Consider the following 13,663-nt stretch of genomic DNA (forward strand, 5'->3'; position numbering starts at 1 on the left):
TTATTCTTCAAACCAAATTAGTCAGGCCTTAATTTCATGTTGGTTTACATTTTGGGTATGTGCATGTTTGTTTTTTTTCAAAGTTGTTTCATGGTACATTGTGCTTAACCTACTAAACATTGACACCGACAATAGACACAATAGGGACACTGACACATCGACACTGATGATAATTTAAAAAAAATGACATAATTCAATGTAATTATAAGTGTTAGTGTCGGACATCGGCACATCTTTGACACCGGAATACGTCTAATTGAAGGAGTGTCCGTGCTTGATAGCTTAACAAACGAATCAAAACTTTGTTCTTGTTGATTAAACGAAAGTCGAAAAGATATATACATAGAGGATTCTTGTCAGCTTAGCAAATAGAAAACTAATTGCGGTCTATTTGGATTAGCTTATTTGAGTTTCTGGAATAAGCACTTATGAGACTGTTTGATAAAAACTTACGAAAACGTACAACTTATAACATGTTCATAAGCTGTTCAGCTTATTTTCATAAGTTCTCCGATATCGTTTATAAAAAATGTTTATAGCTTATATGAAAATAATTTAACTTCATTTTATATATATATTTTTTTATAGAAATATCTTATATATAAATGTTTATCATGATAAGTTCTTCATCAAGCTTGTATCTGAAGCTTCAATGCTAGATAGTTTTCAAACTGTATGTGCTAAATAAGTAGTGTTATTGGTGTCTATCATCTCTCATTTAAAAATGGAAAATATCACAGGCTGGATGGCACCAGGAAGCAAAGATGAAAGAAGAACAAATACAGGTATTGAATGAGTAACACAGTTTAAAAATGTGGTTAATTACGTTCAACAACTGATGATTGATGAATATAACATGGTGTAACTACTCATTAACCATCTAATAGACACCGTCAATTTTAGGCCTAAGTAACCAAATGTTAGTTGGTTCAGTGGTGATTGACGCTGAACCTGATAGGGAGGACCACGGTTCGATCCCCCACAACTGCATTTGGGAGGGGACTGGAACCACTTGATGCCAGAACTCGCCCCGGACTCTGGACTACTAGAGCCCCTTCCCCTAGGAACCGGAGGGTGAAAACCAAAAAAAAAATTTAGGCCTAAGTATTAGTATAATAGACACTGTCAATTTTTCAGCTAGTTCAAATATACTTAATTGCTCTTTTGTTTTATCTTGATGAAAATTAGTCGTTGCTCAACCGGAAATTGCCAACACTGTGGATAGATTGCACGTCAAGGAACCTTCTCCTTTTCGGTTCACATGGAGAATTGACAGATTTTCTCAGAAGAAGTTGAAAAAGAAAAAGGTCTATTCAGATGTGTTTGAAGTTGGGGGTTCTAAATGGTATTGTGCTTCCACATTCCCCGAATCAATTCAGCGATCGATCCATTCTGATGTTTTCTTTTTTCACTCTGACTGACCAGGCGTCTACTTATTTTCCCATATGGGAACAATGTCGACTTTTTGTCCGTGTATTTAGCTGTTGCAAATTCATATAGTTTGCCCTGTGATTGGAGTAGACATGCAAACTTTAGCATGAAAGTAGTTAATCAATACTATTATTACCTATCTAAGAGAAAAGGTAGCCTATTTAATTTGTTACTTAAATTGTTACACGATGAACTACGATGCATGTATGTTGAGCATAGTTGTGTGATTTTTGTGACTTTGTTTCCATGTAGTCATGAAGCACCGTTTCAATGAACGAGAAAGTGATTGGGGTTTCAGGTACTTCATACCTTTCGATGAATTGTATAATCCTTCAAGAGGGTATCTTGTGAATGATACTCTTGTAGTTGAAGTTGAAGTTGAAGTAACATGTAGTGTTGATGAGAAAGAAGATGAAGACCTATACACTTATATAAAGGTGTTCTAAAACTTCTTCCCTATAGAAATTGTTCCAATAGAGTTATAAACAGTTGTTAATTGCTCAATCAAATTGTATTTACATTTTAATACTTCTTAGGTGGTACAAGATGAAGACCTTGTAGAACAGATTGGAAATTATATATTTTTTGATCTTGTAGACGATGAAAAAGTGAGGAGTTTCCGTGTTCAAAAGAAGACAACCTTTTACATTTTCAAGGTATATATCTTTGTGGCTTTTGATTTTTAAATTTCTAATATAATTTACAAAGTTGGTGATGATTATTCAACAGTTGTGTTATATATTTTTAAAAGTTTGATTGCTAATGTTGCTATGTAGGAAGAGGTTGCTAACGAGTTTGGCATACCAGCTCAATTCCTGCGCTTTTGGCTATGGGAAAAGCGTCAAAACAATACATATCGTCCTTCAAGGCCATTGACACAAATTGAGGAAGCAGGACCTGTAAATTCATGAGATTGCCTGAAGCTTTTCATTATTATTTTCCTCGTATACCCCCGTCAAGCTTCTTGAGTTTTTTTCTTCTCATTCTGATTCAAATTGCAGGTTGGACAATTTAATACGGTGTTTTTGGAAGTGGAGCATGGGCCGGTAACATTTATATTACGAAGTTGTATACTATTTGGATTGCATGAAACATCATTCGAACACAGTCCTGTTGATAAACTACATTGTTATTTAGGGTTTTCGTCTCATCACACCACTCAATAAGCGCAATGATGATATATTACTTTTTTTCAAGTTATATTATCCTGAAAAAGAAGAGCTACGGTACCGAATAATTCTTGCGTGATTTTAACATATGTTTGAGGTAAAAAGGTCAACCTGAGTTGACATCAAATGTATTTCCCTTAAATGGCAGTTATGTTGGAAAGCTCTTTGTGAACCGTACTGATAAGCCACCAGAAATCTTGACAAAGTTAAATAAATTGGCTGGATATGATCCTGATGAAGAGATTAATCTTTTTGAGGTTGGTTTGTGTTATCTGATTTATTTTTTATCAGTTGTACAATTTCATACTAATTAAAATTTGTTCAGAATTCATATATGCTTCGTTATTAGCTCCGGTCCAGCTTTCATGGTTTAAGTTGTTTAGTAACTAAGCTTGCAATTAAGTGATTACCGGAAATTAAATTGCAACATGTTCTATGAAAATTTGTCATTCTTGCTTATGACTTATCGGAACGAAAAAAGCCTTTTTAATGGCATTTTCAGGTTCTGAATCTTCTGATCTCGATGGAGACTTTTTTCATGTAGCTTACTGAGTTAAGTGAGCCTATTGTTGTGCAGGAGATTAGGTTTTCGCCAGTTGTCATGTGTGAACCTGTTGACAAGAAATTAACATTTCAACAAAGCGAGGTAGAGTATATACCAAGTTAACACGCACTAAGTTACGGTATAATTGGTTTTCTTATTGATTTGTATTTTCATGAACGCAGTTAAGAAATGGTGATATTATATGCTTTCAAAAAGCTTCTGCAATGGATAATGTGAAACTTTTCCGCTATCCTGATGTGCCTTCATACTTAAAATATGTTAGCAGTCGCAAGGTATTTCGTTTTTGAGGTTTAATTAATGGCAATTTTTTCCGTCTAATATATGATGCAAAAATGAAAGCTATCCATTTATTCTTATCGTTGTTCTAGGCTTAACTTGAAGTAAACGTTTCCTTGTTCAGATTCCTTTTTCTTCATCAGACAAAGAATCTAAAGATGAACGATCATCGGCTTTTTCTTCATCAGGCAAAGAATCTAAAGATGAACAATCATCGGAGGAGCAAAACAAAAACATTATAGACTTTCAACAAACAAATTGTAACGAAAACACCGATGCTCTAGAGTCAAAAGTGAAAATCGAGACCATTGAAAAAATTGATGCTATGGTAGATGAGGATGTCATTGTTGCAATTGACAAAGTTTTATCAGAATGGATTACCATTTCATTACAATATCAGCCTTCTAACGGAGGGCAAGAAAAAGTCTCAAAACTTCTTCAAGAATTGAGGAATATCGCCTTTAAAGAAGACTTGGTTAAAAAATTTAAAGAAGGTCTCGTCGTTCATGAAGTTAACTTCAATGCAGTCAAGGAAAAAATTGACGCTAATGATGACTTGTTTTCCTCTCACCAATTAGAACAAGTCAGCGTCGTTGTCAACCTTCTCAACAATATTGTGAGGGTGTTTGAGAAACTTGAAAAGTTGAAAAAAGAGCGAGACTCGGCTAAGAAGAGCATTGACCAAGATAAAGAAGCATTGAAGGAGACAAGACAGAAAATATTGACCTCAAAGACTTCTTTCACAAACCACCAAACCGAATTCGACTCTCTTGATGCTCAGATTTATGATCTTAAAGCGAAGCTCGAAGAACTCCAAGGTGAAAGGGCCAAAATTGCTGAGGTTCAAGATCAAGAGAAAGATAAGATAACATCTTTGAACAAAGAAGTTAAATCCATTTTACATCGCCTCGTTGATGATCAAATCAAGTTGAAAAATGTTGTAGTTAAAATTGTGGAGGCTGAAACTAATTTGCAAAACCTTGAGAAGCTTTACCAAACCTTCAAGAAATTCCCTCCATTTTGATATATGCATTTGCTTTGCCTTTTTGGCCACATCATTTTCCTTCACTAAAATGACTATTGATTCATTCTGATGAATAAACTAAGTGTAGCCAGTCATATTTTTTTTCAATTTGATTTATGATTTGAATCTTAAATTATTTTGAGTTACATATATGATGAGTTTGCTTATAATTTTGCTATGTCCATTATTTTTACTTAAAAGTGACACAATTTTATTGGAAAATTATTAATCATTATTTAAGAAAATGAAATTGAACATATAAATTTTTTGTTAAGTTACTAGATTTAATCAAATGGTGAGAAATTTCATCCTCATAGATCGTACAACTAGAGTACATTGTTGTAAACACATTTGAAGGTATTATTGGTATTGCATTGTATTGTACTACTTTAATTTATTTAGAGTTGGTGAGCTGCATTATTTATGATGTAAAGTGTTTGTAGAAAAAGTCATTTGCCTAACATGACCAGAAAGAAAAGGAGAGGGGTCTTCTTCAATTTTGAAAGGCATGTTTCCCTCTTTCATAGCCAATATCAACCTAAATCTCTAAAATAATTATTGTTAACTTTTCAATCAACAATTAATTATATTTTGCCAAAAAAAAAATCAATAATTACTTGTAAAATTTGTTTTTAATTATTTATTGACATTAATCAATAAATACTCAAATATGTACATAAAAGTTCCATAATAAATTCTTTGGAAGTGTAGATATTGTGTTGTAATCGATCGTCTATATATCTCAATACATTATACTAGCTTTTTGTTTAATTGTGTATATATAGCTTACTTGTTTAATTGTGTAGATATTGTGGTTCAAAAAAAAATTAAGGTGAAGCTTTTACAAAAATTAAATTCATACACTTTGCAGACAAGATAACCAAGACATCCTTTAATTTTCATCAAATTTTCCACCAACTCATTAAATATATATAGTATCATTCCTCTCTAGCCAAATGAATTAAGACTTTCTTCGGTAAAAAATAACGGATAGCTGATAAGCTAGTTTATAGCAGATGAGCTTATAACGGTTAGTTTTTAAGCTAGCTTTTAGCTTATAGCGAGTAAGCTAGCTAATTGAATTAGTAGTGTTTGATAAAATTACCGGTTGACTAGCTTATAAGTATGAAATGACATAAAAAAGAGTTGTTTAATTAATATTTAATTTTTTTCAAGTAAGATCATAGGGGTAAAATTGAAAGAAAATTATGATAAGCTATAAACTCATAAACTACTTGAAATAACGTTTGAAAAATAAACTATAAGTTAGTTAAAAAAGTTATAAGCTCGTTTTTAAAAACTGTTATCAAACAGAGCTTTTAGCTTATAAGCTAAAAGCTATATGCTAGCTTAGTGACCTTCTCAAACAGAGGCTAAGTAGTAGTTAACCATATTATCACACCAAATTAACTTTCTTTCGCCGAAAATTTTTCTTTACGCTCCTCAATATACTTTAAGAACTCTTAAATTTTCAAAGCATAATGAAGAACCTTAAAACATAGGCAAAATTACATTACAAGTCCTTTATCTTATTTTTTTGTAACATTTTGGTCCTTTATCTTTTTTTTGTAACACTTTGGTCCTTTATCTTTTATTTGTAACACTTTAGTCCTTTATTTTTTTTATTTGTAACATTTTAGTCCCCTTTTTTGTAACAATTTGGTCTTTTATCTTATTTTATTTGTAACACTTTGGTCCTTTATTTTTTATAAATAAATAAGATACGGATCAAAGTGTTACGAAAAAAAAATATAAAAGACCAAATTGTTACAAAAAAAAATAAAGGACCAAAGTGTTATAAAAAAAATAAGATAAAGGATCTGTAGTGTAATTTTGCCTAAAAATCTAAAGAGAATGTTTTCCTTCACCTCCACCCTCCTCGCTAGAGGTGTCAAAAATGCCCTAATTAAAGGGCCCATTTTTACATAAAAAAGAACATCGTCTTCACATGCTAGAGCATCTAATTCGTTCAACTCTTTTACATTGTCTTCTATTGTTAAGTCGATTCATCCAAACACTTCTATGTTTCATCATTGTCATGTGGTTGTGTCAGGTGGGGAGGGGATGACCTATGAAAGTCCGTATATTCATTCTCATATCATATTTTGAAAACTTATTTATCAGTGATATATATATTTTTTTGTTACACGGACGAAATGACAAGCCATTGGAAACACACATAATGTGGAGGGATCAGAGATCGAATCCCGATTATAACGTCTGACACTAGCAATTTTGGCAATTTTGTTAGTTGGGCTACGATTTGTGGACAGTGATATATGATATATTTAATATTGGATGCCTTTATTTTATAGCCTATAATATATTTGTTTTCACCATCGATATCCGGATCACTGAACCACCTAATCTAGTTCGGATGTTAGTTCTGCCATCAAATAGTTTAAGTCCCTTCCAATTACACTTTCGGAGGATTGAACCGTGATTGCTTAATTTTCTTCAACTTTAAACAATGGAATGCTATTGGTGTTTGATTTAAATAGAGTAGTCTTTCCAAAACATTAATTTGACCAACAATTCTTATAAGAAAAAAATTAATTTGATCAACAACATAATTTTTGTAGTGTCCCATATTATAGCACTTATTTCTAGGCTAATTTTTTGCATTTTACTGAAGTGATAATTCTTTGAAAAAACTTTTATTTTTCTAGGTATATATTCTTTGACATATGCTTTAATAATTTATATTAGAGGTGCTCTAAATTCTAATTAAGGGCATGGAAAGAAAACTTAGTTGGACTTGGAATTGATCTTACTAAGTCAAAAAAGTCAAACACAAAGGACACAACACATCAACAATTTCATGCTTCTCGTAATGATGAACCCATGTAATCTTGCTTAATTAAGAATACTTTTTGGGACCAACAATAAATTAATTTGAGTAGTAAAAAAATTATATTCTTTTTTTTTTTTTTTTTTTTGGTCAGGTAGCCTAGTGGCTTGAAATTCCACCTTTAAAGATGGATAAGTGGAGTGTCCAGGGTTCGAACCCTGGCTCCTGCATATAAAATGCTGATGTCCCAACCAATTGAGCTAAGCTCATGGGGACAAAAAAAAAAAAAAAAAATTATATTCTTTAAATAGATGATTAAAGGTTTAAATTTTTGAGTGTGGAAAAAATTTGGTTCTAAAAGGAGAACATATTGTACGTATCTTACAAATTTCTCAATGATAATTAATTAGTGATTGATAACTGCGTAGAAAATTTTATACCTATATCATTTTTTTGTGTCGTCTATTCATATATATTACAAAAGTGTTGAATAAAATGTTTTGATGTATTTAATCAAGCAATCAAATAACTAAATATATCAATTTTTGATTAACTAATTTTTGTCTTCTTCAGAGATAATAGTATATTAGTATGTTCCATTTCTTTTGATTTTTTTGTCAACACACGATAAGTATTTTAAAAGAAGTATCCGTGACCTTAATTCAATTGGTAGAAATTTCACATTTATTTTATATACAGCGATCAGAGTTTGAACTCCAAACACCTCACTTATTCATTTTGAGGGTGAAATTTCTAGCCACTAAACTACGCGACAAAAAAAATATTTTAAAAGAAATTGTTCTTTTTCTTCTAATTTTCAATTTCGAATTTTTGTTTATAATCCAAAGCAAAGTGAAAAGGGATTGCCTTACAAAAAAAGGATCGAATCGGAAGGAGTATAAAATAGGATTTGGATTGACATGTCACTCAATTATTAAATTTAATTGTCTGATTTGAGATCAACGGTCAATTTTTTTTCAAATTAATTTTGTTAATAATTAATCTGAATAATTTGATCTCTAATTAATAATTAAAATATAAAATAGCGTATAACTGCTTGCAATTTCAATCCGAATGTATGTACAAATTCAGCTTCTGTGCTTTGTGGGGTAGTTTTTGAATGTGTTATGATAGTTTAATGGGTGGTGGTCATTGATGGATTTGCACCCACCATACAAAAAGTCTTTGGTTTACCAACTTATCAAAACTATGATTTTATTACTATATGACTTTGAGAGGTCATATGAAATGTATATTAATCATGCTCTTTTAAGGGGTATGATGATTAATCGATTTTGTAGCAAAGGGGAGCTTTTTTTAATATAAAGATTTCGGCTCTTGTGTTTACAATTATAAATCGAGGGACTATGATGCAATAATATAAAGAGATAAATGGGATGGGATGAGGACGTAGTTCAAGAGTTGAACTAGTTGATCTAAAAGTTATAAGATTTGAAGTTCTAAAGGTTCAGAGTTCAAGTCCTGAAGGTTGAATATTTTATATGTGAGAAAACTTATAAACTTAGTGTATATTTTGGGTAAAGGTATGATGTCCAACTCACTTGTGTAATTGCTCTGAGCCCCGATGGTTCGACGAAGGGTTAGACCAGCCTGTGTCGGGGCAAGTGTATGTGGCTAGTGTGACTGAGGTGAGTTAAGTCTCACATCGTTTATAAAAGTCGAGGTTTAACACTTTATAAGTGAGAAGACCTATAAACACAATGCAATAATGCCTTAAAGTTTTAGATAAAAATGTGGTGTTCAACTCACTTGTGTAGTTGCTCAAGTTACATGTACGCTTAAATAAATATTTAGATGATATAAATAACTTTCATATTAAAACACATCAAAGGTATTAATATATATAGTTTACGGACCAATTTGGTTCCAACAATTTCAATGTAGGTAGCAATGAAATCATTTAATAAAATGATTCAAAGAATTTCTAATATGGACTCCACACAAGAGAAAAATAGGTCAGTCTAGTTATGAGATTCATCCATATTAAGCTGCTTTAAGAATGAATCAAAGATGAGTTTTCCAAGATATGTGAAGCTCCTTTCAAAGACTAGCACAAAATAGATAGGAATAAGCTTAGAGGTTATCACATAAAATGACTAGGTCATAAATAAATTGACTCGTGATTTAATAGTTCATGCCAATTTGCAAAAAATTGTCTTAAAAAATAAATGAGTTCCTATATCTATCCAAAAACATCAAATGCTATAGCCCCAAAGAATGTAAAGCAATTTTTTATTTTTTATTTTGAAAAGTAGAATGTAGACCAATTGACATTAACATATTGATTGCTCACAAAAGTTGGATTCTATAAGGCCAATATTTATGGAGACCAAGACTGGAAGATTTCTCAAATAATCCTAGACAATAAGAGGGTCCCCAGACACACAATATTCACGGTCACGAAGGATATGTAAAAGATGAATACTCTGATATATACATATTAATTATCTGTTTGAATATATACTAGCATTGAGGTTGACAATTTTATAATACGTTCATAAATAGTATTTGATATAAAAAATTAATAAATGTTATTTGTAAATCTACCAAAATTGTACACATCAACAATGTATCAGTACATAATTAAATAAGACGTGTACTAAAAAATTCACCTATATATCATGTATAATCCATATATGCAAGAGGGTTTCATCATAAATATTGTTGAAAACAATTCAATCTCTACAAGTATTGCACCAGATGTTATAGCATTTGTCTAGTTCTCTGTTATGAGCAGTTATGACAGTTACAATTTGTTTGATGTGTAGTTGTTACTATGTTGTTGTAACCGCTTTATTTGTTTGTTTTGATTTGTTAATTACTAACTACCTTGAGTTATAGTTTGTTACTTGCTAGTTAGTTATGCTTACTTGTTAACCAATTAATGTACAATTTGTAATTTGTAACTCTATAAATTGTACCCCTATGATCAATAAAATCAATGTTCGTTGATGAAATTATTCTCTCCCTCTCTCACTCTCTTCCAATCTAACAAATATTACACTACAAGTAGTATGTCAACTCACATTTCTTATGTGGTCTCTTATTGTGAGTAATTTGTTGTGACTAAGCTGCCATAAAAAAGTCTTAAGGATCGTTCCACTTCCAATGCTAAAGAATAAAGGATGAGAAATTTTAATATCATCATCACTTATTCAGATTTTGTAACTATGTCTCATTAGTTTAATATGACATTTTTCGGTGGTTGAGTGTGGAACTGATGACTCTTTTGTATTTTATAAGGTTTTTTGAGGTTTTTTTTGGCATGAGCATGGAAAGAAAGATTGATTGGGGTGATTGTTAATTTGACATGCTATTGTGTGGACTATATGAAAATATCAAAATGACATATTCATTTCAGAAGGGACCTTTTCTAACCAGTGTTTGATCGATAGGGTGAAACTTTTATCTTTGAAGTGGTTTCTAGGTAAAAATTTGGACCCCCCTATTCCTTTTATGAGTGGGCCGGGGTATCTACACTACTTTGTTGGGGTGTCGTCTTGGGTCTCGATAGGCCAGGGGAATTGGAGAATCTTTTGTTGTTTTGTCCTACTTGTAGTTAATCTTTGCCTTCCTAATGGAGTTTTCTTCTTCTCGTGATGGTACTTTTGAGGAGTTCTAGTTTATTTATTGGTGGTGTGTCTCCTTATTTTTCATGTAGTTTTATTTGTCTGTTTGTTTTCTTGTCTTACCTTAAAAGATAGTTGTAAAAGATAGTTGGATTCTGGTTTTGGTACTTTTTGTTTTTGTGAAATTTTTCCTATACTTTTTTTCATTTTTCGTTCGAAAGAAGTATGTAAGCTGATTTGACAATTTTGTTTCCCTTCATCTTATCGAGCATGGCTATTATAGGCATTCTTGGAATTTCGATGGTGGAACATAGGGACACCAAGATAATTACTGTGTATTTGGATGTAAAATGAAAGTTAAAGGGAAAAAAGTTGAAGAAAAGAAAGTTGGTAGAAATTGAGATGATTTTTAGGTTGTTTAGTTTGAGTGAAAGTGAACAGAAAATGAGAGGAAATAAAGATGTATAAATTTAAAATCACAAAAATACTCACAACTAAAACAAAATGTGATTGGAAAAAAAAAGTGTAAATTTGTTAATCTTTTTGGTTATATGTGTCGTTTCATCCAAAAGGCACCAATGGCTCAATTTTCCGTCCACTTTTGTAAGGAAACACGTTTTGGTGGGTCACACATATTATTCTTCTTTCCTTCCACTTTTCTCTTGTATCCAAACAATGGAAAGTGTCTTAAAATTGGTGCTTTCCCTTTTCCAACTTTCTTTCCTCCCACTTTCACCTGCCCAACAAAACAATGTGCAAGTCTTTAGTAGGAGCGATGCTTAAAGTTGAACAAGTTTTTTTTTTTTTTTACACAAAAAGTTGAACAAGTTAGATAAGTTTATAGTGCACAAGTAAAATAAATATGTGATATGTTTATTTAATGATGTGATTTATTGATACTATGCTAGGCAAGTGCGTTTCGCACCTGTCCGTGTCTAACTTATGTAAGAAAAAAATCTTATGTTATGATCAGTTTGTTAATAAAAGATTTTTGCTGCTAAAAAAAGATGTGCGTTATGTTATGGTGATTTAGTTAATAAAAGATTTTTTTTACTACTAAAAAAAATCAAAGGTATTGTTGGTATTATGAAAAGTCCACATCAAAACTCGTGTATTTTCTTTTATATATAGTATAGATATAGATAATGATAAAAACAAGTTTGTTCATGATAAGAAAAAATTGTGTTACTTATGCATATTAGACAAAGTATACTATATATTTAAAGGTAAAATAATGTTTACTCCACGGTAATAATTTTGGTTTATCTCTTGTAATATTTTTTTTTTCGATTATCTCCATGTAATGTCAAGATTCTATCATTTTAGTCCCTCGTTAAATGTGATGTACTTAAGATTCCTCATAAATGATAATGTGGCATGCTTAGTGAGGGGGTAAATTAAAATTCGCTAACATTACAAGAGGTAAAAAGGCGAAATATCAAGTCAATATATTCAATGAGAGGCTAAAATGACAGAATTTTGACATTACAATGGGGGATAATTAAAAAAAAATTACATGAAGATAAATCAAAATTCGTTATCATTACAGAGAGTAGACATTATTTAACCCTATAAATCAGATATATTAATTACCCAATTAATCTAAAAAAATAAAGTGTCTCTTATAAAAAGAGGCCGAAGAAAGTATAGTTTTCAAAAACGATCGAATGGTGGTCATTAATAGATATCTCAAATGAGTGAATGTAGGTACATTATTTTAACAAGAAGGAATCCAATTTAGGGTGAAAAGGATGCATTGCAAAGGAATCCAATTTAGGGTGAAAAGGATGCAAATACAATGCATCACATGTTGTTGACCATATTGTTGTTTTTATTTACTCAATTGATTTGATGTGAATGTGATTGTGTTTGCATATATATGTTTGATTAGGTACACAAAAGGAAGTAGATGCGTGCCACAAACTTCGGGCAGCAATGAAAGGAAGAAGGTGACGTTAAATCCAATCAGCAACACATAGCCATGTACTATATAGGAGGCGTGATCACAAACACCATCAATTTTTTTTTAGGTTTCATAAGTTTATCCTAGTTTCTGATATGTCAATTTTCAAGTACAATTTCACTTATTAGCTTATACTAATTTGTATTTGACTTCATTTTCAATATTTGATCAAAGGTAACTAAAATCTTAGTAATGAGGTTTTCTTAAAACGAATGATTTGATAAAATTTGAGTTTGATTATTAGTAGGAACAATTTTGTACTAAAGTTTATTTTCCTCGCAGCTAAACGTATAATTACTGGAATCATTTTCTTCTGAAAACCAGATGATAAATATAAAAAAAAAAAAAAAAAAATGGATCGGAGGTGGATCAAACTATGGTAAGAAATATAGCTCGAATTGACATAGCAAAATATTCAAATCATTAGATTAAGGCAAGTGAGAGGTAAAGGAGAATAGCTCGAATTTTATTTTGATATATAAGAAATTGATGATGAGAGGGTATTGTGACAATTCAAAGTAAAATAGACCTTAGAGTTTGAAAAACAATTACAAAAGAATTACTAAGAACTTGAATGACATTTACAAAAGAATTTATATATATTTTACCTAATTCAAATAAATACTTTGTATTCTTGCTCCTAAAGGAAACAAACTCCTTAATTGATAGTATATGTGAGGTAAAATGACTTAAAATAGTCTATTGTGGATATATCAGTGATAGTATAGAATATGTCTACAACTCTACATATAAGGGTTGCAACTTTAATTTTTTTATATAACTTTGAAAGTATAGAATGTGTGGATGTGGTAGATCTATAGAAGCATACTAACATATGAATACTTCGCACGTGC

The 13,663-nt window shown here is 31.1% G+C and overlaps 1 protein-coding gene across 1 annotated transcript; it reads left to right on the top strand.

Moving 5' to 3' along the window:
* Positions 1-724: 724 nt before the first annotated feature.
* On the top strand, positions 725-4,465 carry LOC123922652 (ubiquitin C-terminal hydrolase 12-like). Its single transcript, XM_045975346.1, has 12 exons — positions 725-785; positions 1,189-1,345; positions 1,426-1,652; positions 1,684-1,868; positions 1,968-2,087; positions 2,208-2,330; positions 2,433-2,477; positions 2,569-2,657; positions 2,749-2,857; positions 3,178-3,251; positions 3,332-3,429; positions 3,600-4,465. Exons 1-12 carry the CDS (start codon positions 725-727, stop codon positions 4,463-4,465), a joined length of 2,154 nt encoding a protein of 717 aa, XP_045831302.1.
* Positions 4,466-13,663: the final 9,198 nt, after the last annotated feature.

The sequence above is a fragment of the Trifolium pratense genome, linkage group LG4 (assembly GCF_020283565.1).
Source record: "Trifolium pratense cultivar HEN17-A07 linkage group LG4, ARS_RC_1.1, whole genome shotgun sequence".
Classification (NCBI taxonomy): Eukaryota; Viridiplantae; Streptophyta; class Magnoliopsida; order Fabales; family Fabaceae; genus Trifolium; species Trifolium pratense.

What these genes read in the sequence shown, in the direction of transcription:
- LOC123922652 (XM_045975346.1), top strand. Translation starts at nt 725, where the DNA reads ATGGAAAATATCACAGGCTGGATGGCACCAGGAAGCAAAGATGAAAGA. An exon ending in CATGTATGTTGAGCATAGTT is followed by an intron (nt 1,653 to 1,683) that starts GTGTGATTTTTG and finishes GTTTCCATGTAG; the next exon opens with TCATGAAGCACCGTTTCAAT. An exon ending in TTTCAACAAAGCGAGGTAGA is followed by an intron (nt 3,252 to 3,331) that starts GTATATACCAAG and finishes AACGCAGTTAAG; the next exon opens with AAATGGTGATATTATATGCT.